This window comes from Crotalus tigris, unplaced genomic scaffold (assembly GCF_016545835.1).
Source record: "Crotalus tigris isolate CLP2741 ecotype Arizona unplaced genomic scaffold, ASM1654583v1 scf7180000017771.5222438, whole genome shotgun sequence".
Lineage (NCBI taxonomy): Eukaryota > Metazoa > Chordata > Lepidosauria > Squamata > Viperidae > Crotalus > Crotalus tigris.
The window spans coordinates 4240211-4266024 of NW_024096622.1; the positions used below are offsets into that span (position 1 = coordinate 4240211).

The following is a 25814-nucleotide window of genomic DNA, read 5'->3' on the forward strand; positions in this document are numbered from 1 at the left end:
TTTTTTTTATTATTATAAATTTTTACAATTTTACAATAAAAACCCCTTCCCCAATCCCTCCCAACCCACCCCAAAACCCTCCCCCATTCTTCCCAGAGCTGAATACAGGGTTAACTAGAACTTAAAAGAAAAAACTTTTAAACTCAAATAAACCTCAAATAAATATAATTACATTCAGTAAACAAATTATTAAATACTTTAACTCCATTATATATAAAAAACAGAAAGAGAAAAAGAAGAAAATAAAAAAATAAAAAAAGAAAAACAAAACTATTCTACACTTCTAAATAATATCTTAAACTTTAAATATAAATTATTCAAAAGCTAAATAATATTTTCTTATATCATACTTATATTGTATAAAATTTATCCATCTTTTCCACACCAAGAGGTACTTCTCTTGCGATTGATCTTTCAAAAAAGCCGAAATTTTTGCCATTTCAGCTAAGTAGGAAACTTTAAAAAACCATTCTTGCAAAGTAGGCAAAAATTCCTTCTTCCAATATTGCCCTATTAACAACCTTGCCACTGTAATTAAGTTTAACATTAAAATAATCTCTTTGTCATCACAATCAGAAACAATACCCAACAAAAACAGTTGTGGGGTAAATTTTATCCTTCTTTTGAAAATTCTTTGAATATTCCACCATATCTTGATCCAAAAGGCTTTTATGCTTTTACATGACCACCAGATATGATAATACGTTGCATCCAAGCAACCACATCTCCAACATTTAGGCTGCAAATTTGAGTACATACGAGACATTTTTTGTGGATCAAGGTGCCATCTATAAAACATTTTATAAAAATTTTCCCGTAAATTTTGCGCTTGTGTAAATTTAACATTCCTCACCCAAATAGTCTCCCATGTATCTAATAAAATCGGTTCATCAAAATTTTGAGCCCATTTAACCATACAATCTTTAACTAATTCTGCTTCTGAATCCAATTCCACTAATAGACCATAAATTCTTTTTATGTGGGTTCGGCTTTGATCTCTAATTTGTTTTAGCAAGTTCTCATCCTCTCTAAGCAAACCCACTTTATAATCTATCTTCCACCTTTCCAATAATTGTCTGTACTGAAACTATGAATAATTAATATTTTCTTGTGCTAATTCATCTATGGATTTTAATTGCCAATTTTTACCATCCCACTTAAGTAATTGTATATAAGAAATACTATCCATCTTAACTCCTTTCCTTATTCCTTCTATTGCATGCCATGGAATAGCCATAATGGAATTCTTGAATCAATTCTATAATATTTCTTCCAAACCCGAAGTAAAGAAGTTCTTAAAATATGATACTTAAAAACCCTGTCAACTTTTTTATTATAAATTAAATAGGCATGCCATCCATATAATAAATCCCACCCATATTGTATCTAATATTGTTATCTATTTTGATTCCTTGAAATAATTTCTCAGGATTATTTGTATACGTCTATTTTTTAAATAGTGAGCAGTGAGATGGCCAAGATTTTATTTTATTTTGTGTATATAAGATGTAAAGGGGCGATGGTGAAAAAATTGACAACTGTGGCAATTATGCATGAACAGTGGTCTGAGAAAGCTCTCAAAATGACAAACAGAAGAATATTTAATTTTTAATAATTAATACCACCCCCTGCAGAAAGTCTGGTCAGTTAGACATCTTAATTTCAGTAACATCATTGGTTTGCTATATGGTATCATCTGTTCCTTTTTATTATTTATTGCATTTAAATAAATCACTGTGTGTGACCGATAATTAGGTAATGTCACCAGAGATGGGAGGATTAGGAGACATTTAAGTGCAAAACACAAATGTCAAATTTTAGTCAAGATCTACTGTGTACCTTGTTAGGAACAAAAATGAAAAATTGCACTGCCCAAAATACGGCAGGTGGTTTTCCATCAGATTTTGAGAAGATTGGTTTGGAGGGCAGCTGCAGTCCAATATCTCATTTCTACATTGACATTGTCACAAGAAATCTTTCTAATGCATTTAAGATTAAGCCCTGTTAGTCTTGACTTGCCTTGTTTCATAATTCGATTTGCCAATTTATCCTCCATTTTTCAATGAAAAGCTACTCTTCTCCCTGAGTTTTAGCAACTTGCCTTGGTTTTCCTTACCCAAAATAAAATTAAATATCATTAAAAATAAAATCAACAATAGTATAATACATATGAAATATTTTATAGCATAGTTATATAGTGCATAAAGTTTAACATAAAATAAAGTTTCCTTGACAAAATTAGCTGCCTCATTGCTAATTTCCAATTATCAAAAAATTATAACACAGTACAAATCTTCAGGGGACTCACCGGTTATTATTATTCCCTGTGAAAGATGTCCATTTTTTCTCCACTACTTGCACTTTTCTACTCATTTACCCATTCATATTAGGATGTGTCCTTTGAGCTTATGTCTTGAAAGCTCCTTTCTGTTCTTCCTGCATAAGAATCTTAAAGGGGGAAATGAAAAATCATCTAAAAACCTACTCATTGTATTTTGGGCACCAATTTTCATAATGTTGAAAATAAAAGTAATAACTGGTCTGTATATGCCAGTCATAGAATAATTGATTTTATTCCCAGACCCAGCGTAGGCAAAGTTGACAGTCAGTGAATTTGTGTGTCTGTGCATGAGTGTGTGTGCATGTATGTTGTAAGAATCTTGTTCTGGAATTCCATGCATGTCTGCTCCAAAGATAAACAGTGAGCAAACTTGTCAATAATGACTGATCAACTTTCTTCACTTCTAATGTCAGTTGTTTAACATGTTTTATTTGAGCCTGGATTTGGCTGTATATCTGGCACTATTAAACAGAGAATTTCTTAACGAGCTTTGCCTGTTCACAAAGTTTCAACCATTATCTTCAGAGGAGGGAAAAGGTCAGCAGATTATATCTGCATTCACACATAATTTATACAACTGTGTTTAGACTAGTAATCTCACAAAGATTCATTTTGTTTTAAAAAAAATATTCCACACTAAAACAGCACTGTGCCAGGATTACAAAGTTAGCCATAGGGCTGGGAATTCTGGGAGTTGAAGTCGTAACACATTGGAAGATAGCAAATTTACATATCAACAACACTGTAGGAGGGGAGGTGTGTTAATTATGGTGACAAAAGGTAAAATCAGGTATCTGCTAATACTTGTTCTGATTTTATTAAAAGGTGTAACTTTTGGGCTGACGTGAACAGCAGTTCACAAAAGCATATCTCTTTTAATAAAATACATTAGTTAGAACCCTGGTGGGCTTTTTTGTTTGCTTGCTATCTGCCATGGATCTGAAGGCATGGGTGTTCTCAGGGGAGGATCAAGATGGCTGGTATACTATCTTAATCAAAACCATGTCCTTTTTATACATGAATGTCAAGTGGTTGGATTTTGTTCATAGACTACCATCTTGCAGATTTTGACTGCCTTGTAGACCCTGCTGCCTTGTAGACACTGCTGCCTAAAGATAGAAATCCTTTACATACTATTCTTTTGATCTTCTTTTATGCTGTTTTTATCTATTTTCCAGAATCTATCTTCCTTGGCCAGGAAGTTGGACTAAAGGATCTCCAAGGTCCCTTCCAACCCTATGATTCTATGATTCTAAAGTGGCTACTGACATAACTACTAACTGAGAAGGTACCCCCTAAAATTTGTTCCTATCCATTTCGTGACACTATGGTGGTAGTTGACCGGAGAAGTGGGGAACCCAGTGCGGTATAATAGCTAAGGTCTTATATTAACACTAAAGGGACCCAAGTACTAGTTTATCCTCTGTTATAGAAACTTAGTAGATGACTTTGGGCCAGTCACTTACCAAATCCAACTTACCTAATGGCTGAAATTGGGGGCAGGGATAGGGAGGATAAAAGACTACATAGGTTGCCTTGAATTCCTGAACAAAAGAAATAGTATATACATTTAACAAATAAGTAAATAAATAGTGAGAGTATAATCAACGTAAGCAGAAAAGATGGTTATATATCTTCATTTTGGACATTTTATGAATATGTGGACCCCATTTCATCGCTGACAGTACAATCCTCAATATATTGCTTAAGAGGAAACACCGTAGATTCAGTGAGATGAGCTGCTATTTAGCTTGTATCAGCCATAGTTTTTCAAGTACAGAAAGTTCTGGTTTTTGTAACAGGAAACTTTAATGTTAATTTTTATAAATATTTGACTTTCCTGTCTAGAAAACAGTAATTGTTTTCCTCTGGAATCAAGGGATATAGAGGACATCTCTTAGTCTGGAAAGTGTCATTTCTCAATATTGTTAGTATGAAATGTAAATAAGCCATCTTCTACTGGAACCAAGGGCTAGCCATGCCAGCCTGTGAAGTGAAACAATTAGTCTTAAAAGACTTAACAGTTTGAGAGGAATACAGGTCACTTCATTAGAGTCATGAATTTGTGAGGTCATATATACAACTATGTGCTTGGCAGGGATAAACAATAAAGCCAAAAGAAAATTAAATACTGAAAGTACAGATTGAGGCTACTGCATTATTAATAACTGCTATTCTCAAAACAGGTGTTGGATTGAACCAGAGACCATGTTAATCATTGACAAACTAGACTTTTCTTTGATTTTTTTTTAAAAAAACCCTTTTTCTGATTCACATGCACAGTGAAGAGTTCTTGGATTGGACAGGAGAAATGTTTGTGAAAAGACAATGAATAAAAAAAAGCCTGTCCCAGAAAACTAGACTGGTAGGAGGGGATACTTTCAATATGTAACAGAAAAGAAGTTTCTCATTGGAAATAAAAATTACAAGAAAGAAATCTAAAGACATCTCAAAGGCTCATGTACATGATCTGTAGAACAAATTAGATCGTTTAATAGCAAACCTAATATATATGAGAGTATTCCTTGGGGTAATAGAAATTTCATGAAAACTAATTTTCCAGGGTCACTCAGTAATAAGCAAAAATCAGATAAAAGGAAATGTTTAAAATAACAAGAGCTTTTCATCTTCAAGAAGAAAGTGGGAAGGTGTGTCAGTAAGTATTACAGAATACAGATTTGCAATAGGGAAAAATTATTATAAATTTCATAGAGATAAGGAGTCTTGCTAAGAAAGATTCTTGAGAACACTTAATAAACCATGTTTTACTAGTTTGCATTTAACAATATACTTTACAGCATTAAGGAAATTGGTTAAAATGATGTTCATAATTTCAACTCCCTCTTCAATGTGATAGTTTTTATTCAAAATAAAACAATCTCTAAGCATCATATTGTATTGCACTCTGAATGAATCTGTATTCTACATGTACCTCTAGTTGGCTTACAAAGTAGTCTTAGATCAGAGTTCCTAATCCATGCTTGGATTGTATTTGTTGTATATTAGCTATATGTCCCCATATTGTTCAGTGTTTTATTTTTCCATTAGCAGAGGTTGCTAATGTGGCATTTGTACAACTGAGGTTGGTTGTCTCAACTTGCATTTTTTTGTTTTTCCAAAATGCTTACACAAATGCCTCGTTTGATTATGCTTCTTGGAGGTGGGCAATATTCATGGGTCCCTCTATGAATGCCTATGCACATGGAAGATTGCAATTTGGCATGTAAGAGGAATGTATAGTAAAGAAAAAGACTGAAGTATAAAAGTAAAGAAAAGACAAAAAATAAATTTCATTCCTATTTGAGGTCATAAGAGCACATAAACATTTAGCATTTAAGCTGATCTTTTCTTTCACTTATGGCAACTTAAGTCTAAAAGAAAAAACATAATTGTGTGCAAAGATTGCATGGTTATCATATTCACCTATTGGAGAGCTGCCCTGCTGCTCTGCTGTCATATATATATGAATATATATACATGTGTGTGTGTTCCAGATATTTTACATATAATTTTACCTAAATGATATTAAACTACGGTCACACAACAGCCACATTTAAAATAAAAAAATCCTTTCTTGCCAGTTCTTTTACACTCAATTAACCTCTAGTTCTTTTCTTCTTCATTAGTGCTAAAACAGCACACTATCTAAGAGCTTTACCTAGTATGAAAAAGGTTAGTGATTTGAAACTCAAATTTTTTTTAAATTAGTATTCTTTTTCCTTCACTTTGAAACTCTTGTACTTCAAGGGAACTGAAAAGATAATGGAACAATGGAACCTTCTCTGTTAAGTCCTTAGTTACCTAAGAAAAGCGAACTAGCCAAGCAAAACAAAATAGTAATTTTAAAAAAGCACTGTTTATTCCCTAAGGAAGTAGCATTGTATGTATGTATGTTATTTGATCACCGAGAAGCCATTTAGTTATAAGAAATTTGAAAAAGGAAAAGTATATGAAATTTAAACGATACAAGGGATGTGTACAATAAATAAAATTTCTTTTAGACCTTTTACAGGATTAGATGGTCATGATTTCTGGAAGTCTTCCATCTACCCCATCTCCCTTGGTAGTCAGCAAGATTCAAGCAAGATTTTCCTATGTACATATAATATACTTCAACATTTTAAATATCTGATACGTGTTACTTGTTTAGTTTTTCTTCAATGAAATAAGAAACATACTGAGACATATTACAGATAGTCCTTGTTTAACAACCATGATTGGGAGCTGCAATCCTGTTGCAAAGTGATGCTGTTGTTTAACATCAAGTGACCACTGCAGGCTTACAATTCACTGCAGTCATTAAATAAAAAGTCAAGTGACCACAACTTTTACTTCCAGCTTCTTCACTGACTTTGCTTGTCGAGAGCTGGTTGTACAGTGGGCAACTGGCAATCATGTGACTATGGGATGCTGTGATATATATTTGAACAGGAAGTTAGAGAGAATGTAAATATAAGAGACACAATCCAACCCCCCAGGTGATTATGTGTTCAAATAAAGACTATATATATATAAATAATATGCAAAGATTATGCTTTGTTGAAAGTTCTACTTGAATTTACAATATAGGGAAGCACTGCATGCCAAACATGTTCATTAATTTTTAGAGGAAGGGATAAAAGCCGAAAAAAAACTTTTTGCTATTTATAATAAGGCCGAATAAGCATTTCAACTGTATGAATTACATCTCAAAAAAAGCAAGCAGTTTGCTATAATTTATCAAAAATATGTTTAGAGCAATTTAAAAGTGAAGATCCTGTTGCCCAGGTTTAATAATTATAAAGTAGATTGATTTAAAAAAAGAAACTCAGAATAAGTCAATCAATAATTCTGAAACTCTTCTGGAGCTTAATTGCTCCAAATTTCAAAAACAAGATGCTGCACATTAAAAGCAATATTTGAAGTTTTCCACTTCTTCATAGTTTTGTTCATGCTGTTTAAGATGTCTTTTTCCAACATGGTGCTTTCAATCGGCCTCTGTAGTCTACCACAGAGGTCCCCAACCTTTTGGGCACCAGGGACCAGTTCCGTGGAGATAGGTTTTTCTGCAGACCGGAGGGTGCATAGTTTTGTGTGCTGCCTTCATCTTGTGGATGGGACTTTGCTTGTTTGTGCAGACTGGTTGCTGGCATGCTGTGGCCTGGTACTGGTCCACAGACTGTGGGTTGGGGACCCCTGGTCTACCATATATGAAGGGTATCAAATTGGAAAAGGATGATTTGATGTTGCAATTGTTATCCTTGTGTTGCTCTTAAGCACCCATGTTTTAATTAGTAGCAAACAGCCAATGCTAAAGTAATCCATCATAGTTTGTAACTTCAGAGTAAACATCTTTGCCCCTGAAATTAAATAGCACATGGGAACCTTTCACAAATTTGATTTGTGCAATGCATGGATTTTGTTCATGTGGAATAAACTATTTTTAGTTTCATGGCACTTTTCTGGCCGGTTTTAGCTTTGACATTTGCAATTCAGAGTGATTTAAGCCAAAATGGAAAATTTCTAATACTCATTTCCACTTTCCAGGATCTCCAAATTGAGCTTGGATGTAAAAACTGCTTCCTTGTTTATTATTTCTTGTTTAACCAAAAGCTGTTGTTTCCTCTGCAGTTTAACTAGCATCTGGCACCAGTACATCCCTACATATTTGCAAAAAACAAGTAAAACACATGTCCTTCAGTTGCATGTCTTTTGATCCTTTACCCATTGTGAGATGGTAGAAAATAATATCGACATAAAATTTGTAGCTCCCTGTTATGTCCCGAGCCTTTGCAAACGGCTCGGGCGTTTGCAGGCAGTCCCGGGCAGGTGCAAAGCTGCCCGGGACCAGACAGGCTGTCGCCAGCGCCGTGCGCATGCGCGGGTGCTGGCGCGGGAAAAGTAACCCATTTACCCGGGAGTTGCCTATATAAGAGGCTGCGAGGCGTTTGGGCGAGGCTGAAGCCATCTTCCTGTAAGCTGAACGCTGAATAAAAGAAACTGAGAACTCCAGCTGCTTCTCGTGTCTGTTTCCCGCCACGGACTCAACACTGGTGACGAAGGTGGGATGCCTTGCACTACCTGGAAAGAAAGAAGTGTAAGCTTACCCAAGGAGTCCTGAGCAGCGGAAGAGGAACGGCGTCGACTCGGCAGCTGCCCGCCATTCCGGTGCGCATTCGGGGGTAGGCTGGCTGATAGACCCGTCTCCTGAAGATCCGAAGATGGCGAAAATCGGAAGGCTTTCAGAATTCGACGTCTCACATCCAGAGCAGTGGGAGTCCTACGTATCCAGAATGGAGAACTACTTCAAGGCAAACCAAGTGAAGGAAGATAGCTTGAAGGCTGCCACCCTGCTTTGCGTTTGCGGCCAAGACGCCTTCGAAATCGCAGAAAACCTTGCAGCACCTGTTCCAGTAGAGTCTGTAAGCTACGCAGACCTGAAGAAGCTGCTGAAGGAGCACTTCAACCCCAAGGTGTCCGTTATCTCATGGCGCCACATCTTCGAACAGAGGGATCAACGGTCCGGTGAGTCAGCCAAGGAATACTTCGCCGCGTTACGGAAGGCCGCCAAGCCCTGCGAGTTCAAGGACCTCGAGGAACGACTGAGGGACCGATTCGTGTGCGGGTTAAGGCATCGCGAGCTACAACAGAGACTTTTCGCAAAGGAAGAATTATCCTTCCAAGACGCCTTAAGGGAAGTCACCGCAGAAGAAGCAGCAGGCGGCGCCGTCAAGAACATGCGGCCGATCAGAAGCAGTGCAGAGGGTGCGTCCGTGCACCAGGAAGACGTCCGACGAAATTCCGAGGAGGATCCGGACGAGAAGTCGACCGTCTACACCCCGCGAAGGAAGAGAACCAGAAGGGAAGCTCTTCGGCTCCGCTCAAGTGCATCGGCTGTGGAGGTCGCCACAGGAGAACCGACTGCAAGTTCCGCTCCGCTACCTGCCGGGCATGCGGCAAACAAGGGCACATTGCAGCTGTGTGTCTGGGCCGACGAAAGGCACAACCCCAAGAAGAACGCCTGAAGGGTACCAGATTCCCCAGCCAGAATAGGGTAGGTTTTTGCGCTTCGCGAAGAAGCATCTGTAGAACAGGCACACACAAGCCCATGAAGAAAAAGCTGTCACTCAACGTGAAGCTACAAGGGGTTCCATTATCTATGGAACTAGACACAGGGGTCTGCCCCTATTTTGACGATGTCTTGATTGCAGGAGACTCCACACACATTCTAGCTGAAAGGCTTAGGGCTGTCCTGTTAAGATTCAGGAAATCAGGCCTCAAGCTCAGAAAAGACAAATGCAAGATTGGGGTGCCTTCTACTGAATTTTTGGATTCAAAATTGATGCTGCTGGGATTCATCCTGCTGAATCCAAACTAACTGCTATTTTAGAAGCACCCAGGCCAAAGTCCAAGGCCGAACTTCAGGCCTTCTTAGGCCTCCTGAATTTCTACAATTCTTTTCTTCCACATAAAGCTAGTGTAGCTGAGCCTCTTCACAGGCTACTAGACAAACAAGCTGTGTGGCTGTGGTCACAAGCACATGAGGCTTGCTTTAAAGAAGTCAAGGCCTTGCTCACTTCTAACAGTGTTCTTGCACATTTCAACGAGTCCTTCCTGTGTGCATCGCTTGTGATGCGTCCCCCTACGGGGTTGGAGCTGTCCTGAGTCACCTCAGGTCTGATGGAACTCAGGTTCCTATTGCATACTACTCCAGAACACTGTCTTCTGCCGAGCGCAACTACGCTCAGATAGACAGGGAGGCTCTGGCTGTTGTTGCTGGAATTAAAAAATTCCACGATTTTCTATATGGCAGGCATTTCACGGTCTTCACTGACCATAAGCCTCTGCTGGGACTGTTTACCACATGTAAGCAGACTCCCCACATCATTTCCCCTAGAATGCTTAGGTGGTCTATTTTTTGTCTGCATATGATTTTTCATTACTCCACAAGCCTGGGAAAGAAATGGGCCATGCTGATGGCCTCAGTAGGTTGCCTCTGCCAGTAGTAGAAGCTGACCCCGCGCCAGCTGTCAACATTCTATCAATCCAAGCCTTGCCCGAGCTCCCTCTTAGTGCCAGGGATGTTACCGCTGAAACAGGTACAGATCACACACTTTCACGTGTCCGCTCCTGGGTCCTGTCCGGGTGGCCTGAGCACTGCCCTAGTCCTGAGTTTCAGAGTTTCTGGTCCAAAAGGAACGAACTGTCCCTTTCTCAGGGTTGTCTGCTTTGGGGAAACAGAGTTGTCATTCCCACCTCAATGAGGACTAGGGTCTTAGAATCCCTCCACGAGGGTCATCCTGGCATTGTTCGTATGAAGGCTCTTGCACGCAGCCACTTGTGGTGGCCTGCTTTAGATAAAGATATTGAGGCTAAGGTACACGCATGCCACCTGTGCCAACGATCTCGCCCAGAGATGCCCCAAGCTCCTGTGCATAGATGGGAGGAAACACAGTCCCCATGGTCTAGGGTGCACATTGACTACGCTGGGCCCTTTCAGGGCCAGTTCTTCTTGGTCCTTGTTGACAGCCATTCAAAATGGCTTGAGGTTGTGCCTGTCTCATCCACCACCACTGCAAAGACTATTCAGGTACTGAGGGGGATTTTTGCTGCACACGGGCTGCCAGATGTCATTGTGTCCGACAACGGCCCTCAATTCACCTCCTCCGAATTCCAAGCTTTCTTACAGGCAAACCTGATTCGTCATGCCACGTCTGCGCCTTTTCACCCATCCACCAACGGTATGGCTGAACGCATGGTGTGCATCGCAAAGGACGCCTTGAAGAGACTCACCTACGGGGACTGGCATCACAGGTTGGCTGACTTTCTCCTTCCTTATCGCACCACACCGTCCACTTCTACAGGGAGAAGTCCAGCTGAACTTCGTTGGGGGCGCCAACTTACTACTAGACTTGACCGGTTGCATCCGGACAGACTGCCTTCATCTACCTCACATCCTAGGGCACCTAGACAACTACTTGTGGGTGCCCCGGTTTGGGCTCGCAATTACGGGCCTGGTCATACATGGGTCCCCGCTTCTGTGTCCAGGATCACAGGTCCTCTCTCCTACGAGGTTGCCCTGGACAACGGTCGTGTCCTGCGTCGGCACATCGACCAACTTCGCTCTAGGCGAGACTTTTCTGATGAGACTCCTGGGTCTTTTCCAGGGGGGGAGGGGGACCCTTTGGAGCAAAGGGAAGGGCAAGAGCTACTGCCCACCTCCACTGAGGGAGCCACAAACGGCCCATCTCAGGGTTCTGCAATTGCTCCGAAAAGAAAGTCATGGAGCTTACCCACACAACAGGCACTCACGCCTACTCCAGCCAGGGAGTCACCCCGGGGGCATACTCACTTTCCACACACATCACACAGCACTCCAGTCAACGGAGGATACCCGGGGGCATCCCAACAAATCATTCCCCGCAAGAGAGCTGGCACACAATTCCCAAGGTTGGCCTGACCTTACCCCAAATCCTACAGGGGTCAAACATACACAGAGCTAGTCGAGGAACCAAGTCCCGACTACAACACCCCTAGCACAAATCAGGGAACACCTGAGTTTTGGGAAAGTACAGAAACCCACACGAGCCCGAGCACAGAATGGGGTTCAGGGAATGGACAGCCTCCTGACGGGTCTTGGACTGACCTAGGAGGTTCTACAGAGACGCCCAGCAGTGGCTATCACTTCAAGGGGCCTGAGGGTCTACAGCTAGGTAGGACAACCAGGTCACAAAGCAACAGAAGCCCTGGCCTGACGAGCCCGGTGGGCAAGCAAGCAGGCCAGGCATCGGGGCACAGTCCTTGGAAGACACCAGGGCACAATAGAGAGAACAGGCTCACGCCTCCCTCCAGTCAGGGGACTTATGCCAGTAACCCAGAGCTAAGAAGGTCACAGAGAGCAAAGAAATCTCCTAAGTATCTAGAAGATTACATAACATTGCTGGCAAGGCAAAAGCCAGTAATCAGTGGGAGCACTGGGGAGCAAAATGTCATATAAAATAAATGTTGTATGTTGGTAGTAGTTTTAGCCCGGGGGAAAGGGGTGTTATGTCCCGAGCCTTTGCAAACGGCTCGGGCGTTTGCAGGCAGTCCCGGGCAGGTGCAAAGCTGCCCGGGACCAGACAGGCTGTCGCCAGCGCCGTGCGCATGCGCGGGTGCTGGCGCGGGAAAAGTAACCCATTTACCCGGGAGTTGCCTATATAAGAGGCTGCGAGGCGTTTGGGCGAGGCTGAAGCCATCTTCCTGTAAGCTGAACGCTGAATAAAAGAAACTGAGAACTCCAGCTGCTTCTCGTGTCTGTTTTCCCGCCACTGACTCAACACTCCCCATCCCTGATTCCTATCCTGTCTCTGTTGCACACGAATGCCAAGTGGGGCTATCCTACTCTTGACCAACATCATTTATGATGTGAAAAGTGACCAGGGTTTGATTTTGCTGTAGTCTTTGTTTAGCGCTGCACCAGTTAGAAGGAAAAATATTATTATTTGTTAAATTTATTAAACCTATCTCACTGTGGGGCTACTGTAGGTGGCCAATTCCATGCTGTAATTCAGTAGGAATGGAAAGATATAGGATCTGACAAAAATGGCACTGCTCTGCTTAGGCTTCCCTCAATTGTTCTCTATGCCTCTCCTTTTACACTCCTTCTGTTACAATACAAGTTGACTAAAGTGTAAAAAAACACCCACAGGAATTGCAAGGAGAGAGTCAAGTCATTGGCAGAGATTTTCAAGGGAGAGCACTTCTGGCTACTACATAGTCAGAAGAAAGGCACCAGATCACAATGCAGCATCCTTCCAGGATAATCCTGTGGGGTAAGATAATGGTTTCTCCCAGAAATGATGGCACTTTTTAGATTTCTTTTTAAAAGTGCAGTCATTTATGGGAGGAAACATTACCTTGCTCCACACAATTACCCTGAAAGGATGCTGCATTATGATCTGGTGTCTGTCTTCTGGCAGCTGTAATACTGTGGGAACCATGTGGAGAAGGACACTTAAAAGGCCGGGGCAATAAAACAATGAACAATCTATTGTTCTGTTCAGTGCTGCAGGAGGAGGAGGAAAGGTAAACTCCCTTGCAATCCTTTTTTTAAAAAAAATACACTGTAGTGTATTTATACTGCTGGCAAAAAAATTATCAGCTCCAACAAAGATATCTCTCTTTTAACCTTAGCTGCTGCACTTAAAAAAAACAAAACCTAAAATTATGCCTAGATAGAAATCAAGAACCTTTATTGTTTCCTATACAGCAGAGGCATATAACCTGAGACCTAGAGAAGTATGATTTGTACCCCAAAGTCTTCAGTACACGCCCCAGAAACTCTGCTAAAGTTGTTACTGAATTCTGGTTTTTAATATGAAAGAAGAAGAAAATTAAGTGTGGTGTACCAGTAGGGTCCATCACTGTAAGGTTATTTTACAGGAAAAATTGAGCAGGGACTATTTCCACTTCGAGCTCCTGGCAGAAAATGGATTGATTACAAATATTCACTTGTAAAGCTAACCAGTTAAAATTATGATTGGCATTTATTTTTATTTATATTAACTTAATTTCATTTATTTTCTTGGCGGCACTCAATTGCTCCCTTTTTCTATATTAGATAAGCTGTATGAATTGAGGCAGGCTCCTTAAATGTTGAAATGTAGAACATTTTTCCTAGAATAGATGTCTCTCAAGGGGCAAAACAGAAATTCCTAATTTTAGTTTTTCTCCTGAGCAACTGGTTTTGTTATTCATAACTGATACTGTACTGGCCATGTTACTATATATATTTAGGGTATATCAAATCTCCTTATGAGCAGAAACAATTAACTTGCTGCATTAAGAGCAATCTGAAATTACAAAAATTAGATCACTGATATAAATGAAAATCCTAGCAATGGGATACAGTAACTCTATATTTATGCCAATGCCAATGAAAATGGGATAGGACAAGTTATGACAGGATAAGCCAACATTCTAAGAGCTGCCTTTTTTCTAAACAACATTCCTAATTTGTTTTACAGTTTGGTCTATTTTTGTCTCATGTCTGAAATATGTAAAATGGCCTGGTAATCCATTCAAGATTTGTATACAGGATGTATGAGTTAAACAGATATTGCCCAGAGCAGAACAAAGTTTAGAAGAAACAGAATAGAATGTCATTTCCTTTGAAGCAGCACCACTGGGGACTGATGGTACTGGCCTGTGTATATATTTACATAAAAGCAAGTGAAACATGTTGGGAATCAGTGTCCTGTTCAAAATAGTCTGCACAGACACAGACTAAGCTTACATCAAGTTTCCAAAAAATAGATGCCCATCTCAGATGCCTTTTGCCAACTCGTATTAACATTCCTCTACCATCTTCAATCTGCCATATTTTCTGCCATTGCCAACTGTAATGGTATATGGGAATGGGAGACAGAAGCTTAGTTAACAGTCTGATAAAAGAAATTTGGGTGCAAAGGACAAAGGTGGCAAAATATCTCAGAAGGGACCCTTCCTAGTTTTCAGGAGAATAAAAGTGAAGGATGGGGAGATACTTTTAGACTTGCAAGACTCTGTTAATGTAACCTCACCATAAAGATAGAGCTAAGAGCTGTGGTCGTGCAGTGGTTACAATGCAGTACTGCAGGCTAATTCTGCTGACTGCCAGCAGTTCGATTCTCACTGGTTCAAAGTTGACTCAGCCTTCCATCCTTCTGAGGTTGGTAAAATGAGGACCCAGATTGTTGGGGGCAATATGGTGACTCTGTAGACCCCTTAGAAAGGGCTGTAAAGCACTATGAAGTGGTATATAAGTCTAAGTGCTGTTACTATTGCTAGAACTCCTGATTATGCTTATTGCAAGGTTAAGACCAACTAGCAGAACAGTCATTGGATCTAACCTTTAAAGCTTTTTATGGTGCAATAGCAGGACACATTAGCCAATGTCCTTTCAAAACTGAACATGCCATCAAGAAATGGGCTGTTTCTGGTTCCACAGCCTCACAACAGTTCAAAGAGAGAGAGGGTTAGGTGAAAAGCATCCCCAGTGGTGGCCTCCAGTTTTAGGGAATACTTCTGGAAATACAGATCATCCCTGCTTTTTTGCATTTCACAAGCTGACCAGAGTGGTGTGCTTTTTCTGGGTATTTGGCCTTTAGATTACCGGTAGTTTAATGAGCACTTTTGGGAGGATTAATTCTTTTGATGATATTTTAATTATTTATGCTGATGCCACAGTTTATTTTTCTGTTTTTGCCTCTGTTACATCCCACCCCAGCTCCCTTTAGACTGGGGTACGTTGTAAATTGAGCCAGTCCCCAGATAATTGTTAGAGAAGCCTTTCCATTATGTAATTCAAATGAGGTGGTTTTTTTGTTGTTGTTACCTCTGACTCTTTGTGACTCAGGGATGGACACAGATTTGCTAGAATTTTCTATCAGTAACTGCTTTTTTAGATTCTTGAAAGCTCAAGCTCATATGTCAATCATAGCACCTAGAGCTGGATTTTTCCAGGATCAGAGCCTTTTTCGAATACTCCAGCTTTGACATTATGGGCCCAAAATAGCCTCAATATTAGTTCTTCCAGTGCATTTTACTTGATTTATTTTATTTTCTTGCCTAAAGTACTCAAAGCTACTTCCCCAGTGCCACCATTCTAAGAAACTGATTTTTCTTCATTCAGCTTTTTTGACGAACCAGCTTTCACAGATACATATTACAACTGGGAGGAACCTGACCTTGCAATATATAATGTTTGCTGGCAATGTATCTTTAAACTGTAAAACTTTACATTTACAATATATGACTAGATTTGTCATAGTTTTTCTATAAAGAAGTAATAAATTCTTTATTTTGTGATTAAAATCAACATTCCCTTGGACTTTTGAGTTCAGGAAAGGAAAGTTGACTTCTATTACTTCATCACCTAGGGCTGAACTTTCCCTAGGTAGGTAATTTGTTTTAATTTGTTTGATTGTTGTGAGCCACCCAGAGTTGCTGAGAGTTAGACAGCATACAAGTGATGATTATGAACATGATGATAATGATGATAAAATCTTAAGTCTTCTTTTTCATGTGTTTTTACATTATTGAACAATACTGAGATAACATTATCAAATGCCAAAGGAAAGAGCTGAGAATTCTGGCTTAAGCTCTGCATTTCAGCAAATGGAACTCAACTTTTCTTTCAAATTTCATTTTTTTTTTTCTTTCCAAGAAGGATGTTGGAGTTGGTTAGGGACAAATGAGAATGAACAAGCTGAAGCCTAATCCAGAGAAGCTATAGGATCAACACCACTTTACCATATTGATCTCAGAGGAAATGAACTGCCCTCCTTGCATCAAGTACATCATCTCTGCAGATGGTAATACAGTATTGATCAAGATTTTTTTCAATTCATTTACCAGCTGGGAGTGTACTATAAAGCATTAATTTGGTTTTAATTATCTTTGCTTTAGTAACAATCAAGCCATAATATTAATATGTGGGGACTCAAGTTCGTCAGATCGTGTACATTTTACTGTAAATTTGCACTAGTTGCCAGTGCAATTCTGAACTCAGTTTAAAGTAATGGCATTGCCTTTTAAAGTCTTAGTTTGGATCCTTGTTATTTGGATCCAATGCATTTTATAATTTGAAGCCTTATTGTCTTTAAGACAAAAGAAGCAATCAAGATGGTGAGCATGAACAGGTATTTTCAATAGTGTCTCTCTGATTATGGAACTGCTTCAGTTCATATTCACTGAACTCATCATTACAGGATTTCAGGGAGACCCCCCAATATCTAGCTCTTTATTTTGACTTACAACTCAGATAGGACTTTACTGAGTTTAATGCTATCTGTTAACTTGGATGTTTTTATTTTATCGTTCTTACATTTTTGTTATCATTGTGATAATAAAGCCAATTTATACAAATTCAAATGATTAGTTAAAATGATAGACAGCTCATTTCTCCATATCTTTTTAATGTAAATAGTTTAAATGGTTTACATTGATTCACAATTCAAGAAAAATTGCCTTGAGTTGAACGGAGGTCAACTTTAATCTGTAATGTCACATGTCTACATTTTTCCTTGTGACTCTTTGTAATATTTCCTTTCATTATTTTACATATTCCGTCACCATCATTGTCGCTATTCCAAACAACTGACACTTCTATTAACATTCTACACAGTAGGTTGCAGAATGAATTACAATTATTCATCATCTATTAAATTTTTTTTACAACTCACAGTATCAGGACATGTCCATAACTCAGACAGGAAAAAGAAACAAAAAATCATGACAAACTGGAGGGCTATGTTTTCACTCATTGTATAGGAATTAAATATTTAATTCTATTCCTGTGCATTGGAATCAGTTTTCATGCAACAAACAAATAATACTAATCAGGGCTTTTTTTTGTCATAGAACACTCAGAACGGAGTTCCGGCACTTTTTTTGGATGGAACCTTGTAGGGTAGGCAAGAGGGATTGTATGACATGTGTGAGTTTACAAAAAAAAAACACTGATACTAATAAAACACACAGTTGCTTTTTCTTATAATTTCCCCTCTTTTTCAATTGTTACAGTGTGTATGATCTCGTGCAATATGTGTCTATATGAAAATGGAATTGTTTATTACAATTATACATAATTGATAAACAATTCCAGACTATATTACAGAATAACAGAGTAACAGAGTTGGAAGGGATCTTGGAGGTCTTCTAGTCCAACCCCTTGCTCAAGCAGGTGACCCTATGCCATTCCAGACAAGTGGCTGTCCAGTCCCTTCTTGAAAACCTTCAGTGATGGCACACCCACAACTTCTGAAGGCAAGTTGTTCCATTGGTTAATTTTTCTCACTGTTAGTAAAATGTATTTATTATACAATGTACTTATATTATACAATGTATTTATACAGTTCAATGTATTTATTTACTTATCAATCAATCAAATTTAAATGCCACCAATTTCATTTTGACTTCTTGTGGCTTACAACAGTTAAAATGCCTATAAAATGCATGACAATATAAGCAACAAAACACCCACACCTACAGTAAGAAGTAAAACATTAAAGTATTCACTAACATTTTCATGAAAAACAATCTAACAGTATAATGCCCTACCATTATAGTTAACTAAAATATACCCCTAAATACAGCAACAATTTTATGCAATCAAACAATTTAAACTTGCAAAATAGAAAGAAGTCCATAGGAATACAGCTTGCCTTTCTTGCTTTCCAGAAGATGCTCACAGTGGGGGTTTACCCAATTCCAAAGGAAACTGTGGGATAACTTTGATGCTACAGCAGAAAAACATCATGTCCTAGCCTGATCTCTTTTATCTCAAGAAAATGTGGGATTAGCCAGAATTTCTCCCATAATTAATCCACCAGTCAGTTCTAACTGGAATACAGCCTGCTTTCTACAGCAGAAAGACTGACCATTTGTTGAAGTCATGTCTCCATTTCACAGCCAGCTTGCTGTTGAGCTGGACAAAAGCATTCTGACATGAAAATAGTATTTTGTATTTTATGCTAGCACCAGACCTCCTTTGTTGTGGATCCTTAGTTTGTTGAGGACCTTTTTGGAAATTGATGATTTTTTTGAAATTTGGCTGTGCCACACCTGGACTTATTAAGTTACAATCTATCCGCACTTGTTGCCAATATTTGAAAGTAGATGAAGAGTCAAACCAATGGGTTGCATTCTCTAACCCAGTATTTTTCAGCCTTGGCAACTTTAATATACTGTATGTGGACTCCAATTCAAAGAATTGTCCAGACAGCATGCTTTAAGATGTGTAGATTTCAGCTCTGCAACTGGGGAACTATGAGCGTTGAAGTCCACACATCTTAAAATTGCCAAGGTTGGGAAACATTACTGTAATCCAAACCCCTATTGGAAGTATGCATAGTGCTTCACTGATTTATTATTTCCACTAGCTGCATCTTTTCTCTATAGTGTTCTCTATGATCTATGTATTTTTTTAAAAAAATTGGAAGACAATAAAACTGGTCCCATTGCCTTGATAATCAGGACAAAGGATAAGGGAAGAACTAAGATATCAGTTGGGCTCCTTCACAGATAGTTGTCAAGGTCATAGCATCAGAAATGGCATCTCCAACTCAAGGCAAGGGAAAGCCATAGCTGAGATGAGAATATGATTCCGGATTGAGGATCCAGAGTGAAGAAAAAATAGATCCTCATATCATATGGCAATAAATGTGGTTATAACTTCCTCGGTGGATGTAAAATTAACAGAAAAAAACCCAAGTTTATATGAAACATGGGAGACACCTTGTAGGAGTTTATGTGCAAGGAAATAAAAATTGAATGAGAGTCAATCAAGAAAAATATGAAATTGGAGAGATGGACGGAAACTAGAAAAAGTATACTTTAATGCGCACTAGAAAAATGCATCTGAACTACACCAGAACAAATATTTTGGTGATTTGCTTCTAATCTTAATTTATAGGAACATAATACTTATACTACACTTCTGAATTAGTTTTGCCATTGCAAAAGCCTCCAGTCAGTTCAAGCACCTAAACTAAACAAATACAGGTAGTCCTCCACTTAAGACCACAATTAAGCCCAGAATTTATGTTATTAAGTGAGACATTTGTTAAGTGAGATTTGCTCCATTTTAGGACCTTTCTTGCCACAGTTGTTAAGTGATTCATTGCAGCTGGTAGGTTAGTGACATGGTTGTTAAATGAATCTGGCTTCCCCATTGGCTTTGCATGTCAGATCACATGACCTCATGACATGGCAAATATAAACCAGTTGCCAAGGGTCTGAATTTTGATCATGTGACCACGGGGATGCTGCAATAGTGTGGAAAAACAGTCACAAGTCACTTTTTTCAGTGCCATTGTAACTTTGAATGGTCACTAAATGAACTCTTGTAAGTCGAGGACTACCTATACTAAGCGATGAGCACTCAATGGCCCTATCGGGGTCAGAGCCTCTGTTTAAAAGCTGGAAAGAAAAAAAAAATCACAATTCCTTTCTGCAGAGGCAGAGTACTTGTCTGTTTCATGTCTAGACAAGTGTGTTTGCCCCATTAAAACTACTGCACTCTTGGAATGTCTATGCGCGGGAAAGGAAATATTAGAGGGGGGTAAAGAGTGATTCTCCATAACTTTCTACAAAAACTACTAGACGAGGCAGAACAGGTGCGAATAAGCCAAGTCCCCCTGTAACGTGGCAGTCGGAGGGAGTCTGTGAAGACAGGACCTGAGGAAAGAGACCTAAAGGCCATCAATCTACCGCTCGCCTTCGGGCGGGCGAAGCGCGGGCGGGGGAAGAGGATAAGCGAAAGGCGAGGGCGTGCGTAGCGCGGTCTCTCCAAGCGGCGTAGTCGGGCGCTTAGGCGCGCGTTTAGCACCGCGTCTCGCCTTGAGATCCCTCCACTTGAGCTTAGGCGCCTCCTTGTCCTTAGGCAGACGCGGAGTCCCGGTCAGAGCCTCACTCGAGCGGAGACGCTCTGGGGCGCAGCTACTCCGGCGCTTCCTCGCTGCTCCGGCTAAAGCGGGCACCATGGACCATGGCCCCAAAGAAGGGGACGCTGCCGGGCCGACTGCTGGCGATGCCGCGCGAGGAAATGTCGCCGCCGCCACCACTGCCGCCTCCTCCTCCTCCGGCGGCGTGGTAGTGCAAGTGCGCGAGAAGAAGGGACCCTTGCGTGCCGCCATCCCCTACATGCCGTTCCCTGTAGCAGTCCTCTGTTTATTCCTCAACACCTTCGTACCTGGACTAGGTAAGCCGTCCCTGCCCTTTACAACTGCATGCCCGCTAGGCGGCGCTCTCGTGACTCCACCTGCAAGGGGAAAAAAAAACAAAACTAGGCGGGAACCAGGACGTACCCAAAGCAGGCGGAATTCTTCTGTTAAGAGAGACGCAGCTAACCGCCCAGGTGCGAAGGTGTAGACTGGCGAAGCTGCTGGGCGGGATATTCCATCTTATGTCGGTCTGTGCCTTTCCGTTTTGGACTAGTGGGGAGCTGTTACTTAGGCAGACGCCTTGGCTCTCGCTCTCGGACGGCTGCTTTATATTTCGCCGCTACTTGGGAGGTGGGAAAGTGAGTCTATTCTATTCTAAGCGTTCAGTTGCAAACAAGTCAAGCTGCCTGTCAGGCTATTGCGAGCAAGTCGCGTGGAGAAAAGGAAAGTCCTCACAACACGTTTGGCGACTGTAACTCTTCTCTATAGTAGTTTCACTGAAGGGAGTAGAGTGGCGAGCCTGCACTCCCTGATATTGGATTTCTTATAGGGGAAAGCAGGGGTTTCTGTGGGACCAGGACCAGTGTTCATATAGTATACAATCCAGCGCTATCTTTTTCTTTGGCAGTTGACCAAATATAGAAGCAGAGCCTAAAAGCATTTTTAATGGATGTTGGTAGAGCTGTATCCCCTATTTCATTATCAAAAGTTCTGGAGCTAAGAACTATATTCATTTTTATCCTCTGTGAATTTCTTTCAACTACTGTTAAAAATAGCACTAATTTAAGCTAGTAACTGTTGCTAAGTACTGGGGTTTTGAATTTTGTAAACCAATTTCGGTGTTGTTTATCCTGAATTCATTCTGATGTTTTAGAATCGAGCCAGGAGAAGTCTGTTCACAGAGTAATTAATTCAGAATCCCAAATAAAAGCTTTGCACTTCTCAAGTTCTGACATTCATGTTAGGACAGGAACTAAATGTGGGGAAGGAAGTGTAAGCATCTTTGCTTTAATTGTATGAACATATGTAATAGCATAATATACACATTCCCTTTTAAAGTTGTTGAAGTTTATCTACTGCAGCCACCACAAAAAAAAAACATTTTTGGTTTATATTATTGTAAACCTTGGCGTTTCCTTCAATTCTCTACAAAATTTCCATTTAGTGGAAATACGAAACTTTCACATGATGAATCGGGCCCATCTCAAGTGGAAAAGGAGAGGTGAAAATGCTCTTGCATAGCCATTAAATGGGAATATTTAGAGAAAAAAAGTCAACTTCCAGAATCAGAAGTCAGTTTTATTAGAAATAAGATTACTGAAAAAAGCTTCCTGTCATCTCATAGCTGAATTATACCTCTTCTGATAGGAAGATTCAGAGAAGCAAAAATCTCATTTGTTGTATTTCTCCTTGTTGTATCTGATATGGCAACCTGTCAAAAAGATGAGTTATTTTCTTCTTCTAGCTATATTGACTATTCATGAGAGGAATTTCTCTTTGTATTGCCTTTCATAAATGTTAAGTTTTGCAATTATTTAAACTCAGGGCTTTTTTTGTCATAGAACGCCCAGAACGGAGTTCCAGCACCTTTTTTGGATGGAACCTTGTAGGGTAGGCAAGGCAGGTTGTATGACATGTGTGAGTTCCGGCACCTTTAAACTTGTAATGTAGCCAGGATAGAACTAGAGGCTATTTGCAAAAAAGCAGAAGAGAAATTGTGATAATATAATTTTTAATATGAAGAAATACTATGGAAAATGCTAGCAATTGTGTGTGGTTGACAAAATTCCTTTTGAGTACAAAATAACTGGGTAATGTGTCTTTGAGCAGCACTGAGTGAGATAAGACTTTACATATGCTGACATTGTTAAAATAGCATGCTGTTTAATCCTCCTGTAAATATATTAAAAGCCAAAGGATATTGCCATGGAATGGCTCTAAATGTTCTTTTGCATGGTGCAATATTATACCAGCACATTGCTGATAATAATTCAAGCAAATAGTTGTTACATTTTAATTAAGTCTTAACTTTATGAAATGCCAATCAGCATAAGTGAGTTTCCTAAATTTTGCGCCCGCCCCTTCTTGATAAGGGGCTAGTGCAATTTAAGACCACCCTCATATATCTCCCTGATGTATGGCATATATTGCAAAGGAAATATGTGAAGAATATTTTGTAGTGTTTCCTCTGGAGTTGCATTATAGACTATTTTCCATAAATGAGATCTATCTTTTCTTAACTGCTGGGACTTCAACTTTCCTCTTGTATTATAATTTTATCATAGAAAACCAGACTGTGCCCCAGCTAACAAATCTACCAGTTAAAGCTCCACATTTGAGAAGGGGAGCCAAGTGATCTGCCCCTCGGCCTCTCCTTACAGTATGGAGACTGTGGGACCCTCCTGGAAGCAAGTGCTATTTCAGAGTGACCACAATTCATTGCAGCTGCTTCCAACACTTCTGGGACGGTGCCACGCTGCCTTCATGTAGGAAGGCCATGTGGTAGAGAGGCTATTTCCCAAATGATATCTACAGAAAACCTAAGTGACCGAGCTGTGGTAAGGGTTGGGGAGTAGGATGTGAGACCCAGTAGGGTGGGAAGCAGGCCCAAAACCTGCAGGGATCTGAAAAGGAGGGATGTGGGAGGAAGATAGGTAGGGGAGCTGCTGCAACATCCCTGCAGTTGGCTGTAAGAGTAGGTGGCTTGCCAAGCACCTGAATTTTGTTCATGTGACCATGGGGGTGCTTCAGCAGCCATAAATTCAGGCAGGGCTCATAGGTCCCTTAATTCAGCACCATTGTAATTTCAAATGGTCACTGAGCGAAGGCACTACCTACCTGTAAGGCATGACATCACACACAGACGTGATTATCAGATTCCGCAGTAGGTACAATGATACACCTGATTTCTCTTTCAGATAAATTGATGATCACATCCTTTCGTTACACACAAATATATAGCTTTGGATCATTGTCTTCAATAAATCAATGAACAAGTATAATGTTTTTGACTCAATTAACTGTGCTCTTTATTTAGTTTTAGGATTTGTATGGAGAACAGATAAGATTTTAGGTCATATTTATGGAGAAATATTAAAGATGTTCACAAACGTGTAGGTACCACTGTTTTCAATATGAAAATGAAAAGGTGCTAACCAGCCAAAGTTTTAAAAATTCAGAGCATCAGAGCATCCAGATTGGGAAAATAAATGTTTCATTATATACAGTATATTGCCATTCAGCAATTTTAGATAGGTTGTATTCTTTTTATAGCATTCCCAAAGTCTTAAAAGTAGTAGTAGTGATAAGCTAATTAAAGGTGCTAAATTTTTTTTAAAAAAACTTTTCATGCACCATCTTTAAGTAGGAATTATTTTAAACAGTCTATTTCTCATGAATAGTATCAGATTTAAATCTTATTCCCAGTAATATGTCTTGGTCTTTGTTGTTTTCAATAAAGCTAATTTCCAAACAAATTACAGCTGAACACCTGTCAGAAATTCAGAGGAGCCAAATAATAACTTTCTAGTTGTACCCATAGAGCAGGAGTGTCAAACTCGCAATGTCATGTGATGTGTTGCAGCATATCGTAACTTTTTTTCCATTGACGGTGGGAGGGGTTTCAGCATGACGCATCCGGCCTGCAGGCCAGCAGTTTGACACCTTTGCCATAGAGGCTCACATTCAAAATAATTTCCATTCCAAAGAAAGTCAGAAGTTAATGTATATGCCCAATGGTATAATTGAAAATTGAGAAAATTAAAATTAAGCTTAGGCTTAAACTGCAGGGATGTTGGCCCATAATAAGCATTTTAACAGGAAAAACCATAGGAAAATAATTGGAGGTAAGCCCACCTATAGCTATACTTCAATTGATCTAGCAACTCTTTTTTCAGTAGAACCAGGTCCAAATATTACAACTTAGCTAGGAAAGAAAATTATTTTGAGTGGATGCTATATAAAATTAATTTCCTGTACCCACTACTTTGCAGGCCCCAAATAAGAGGTGGAGGGAAGGGAATTTGGAATTGATGAGTAAAAATGATGCCAGGATTTGCTTGTTTCATTCTGTTCTCCTAAAATCTTTGTATTTGTGACAACATTAAATCATAGTTCAATTATAATAGAGATAAGCAGTCTCAAAATCTTAGTTCATATTTTGCATACCTATTGAAAACATTTTTCTTCCTTCATCCCCATAATTCACCCATGGGAACGCAGGATCATTGGCTGAGCCCCAAGTTGTGCTGCTACACATTGGGGCAAATTCTGTCCGAACTGTCGGGTTAGTTGTTATTATGGCATTGTACAAATTGGTCATCTGTGTATCCGCTTGCTGCTGGTGTTGCAACAATGCTACTGCCAGATGCTCAGCAGATAGTGGAGTTCCTTGGGAATTGGCAGCCATTCCTGAAATTCTTCTCTTTGGAAGAGAGTAGGAAACTTGCAAAATTGATGTTGATTTCATGAGATAAACCAGATAATCATGATCAGATTACCTACTTCTACTATATTGTAAAGCTATATTGACAGAATCTTTCAACTGAAAATATATTCAAAATAACATATGAATGTGAATATTTTTATCATTCCAGCAAGGATTTTTAAGTTGCTAATTAAAAATTCTGGTATAATACCTTTATTAAAAATACATCTTGAGCATTCTGAATGCTTACTTCTGCAAATCATTTGTGCAATTTTTATCTGTTGATTGCAAAACTTGTACTATAATGCAATTGTGGGAAGAATCCAGAAAAAGAAATATTTTGGGAAATATTAAAAAGGCAGAATATATTTCCTCAAAGGAT

The 25814-nt window shown here is 39.6% G+C and overlaps 1 protein-coding gene across 4 annotated transcripts in view; it reads left to right on the forward strand.

Annotated features, from left to right (window-relative positions):
* The first annotated feature begins 20514 nt into the window (after positions 1-20514).
* Positions 20515-25814, forward strand: part of STUM (stum, mechanosensory transduction mediator homolog) — a 38189-nt gene continuing 32889 nt past the window's right edge. For all 4 annotated transcript variants that reach the window (XM_039341729.1, XM_039341732.1, XM_039341730.1 and 1 more), the window contains exon 1: positions 20515-21044. In XM_039341729.1, coding sequence (XP_039197663.1) covers positions 20825-21044 — 220 coding nt within the window. In that variant the 5' untranslated portion in view covers positions 20515-20824. The remainder of the gene's footprint in view (positions 21045-25814) is intronic.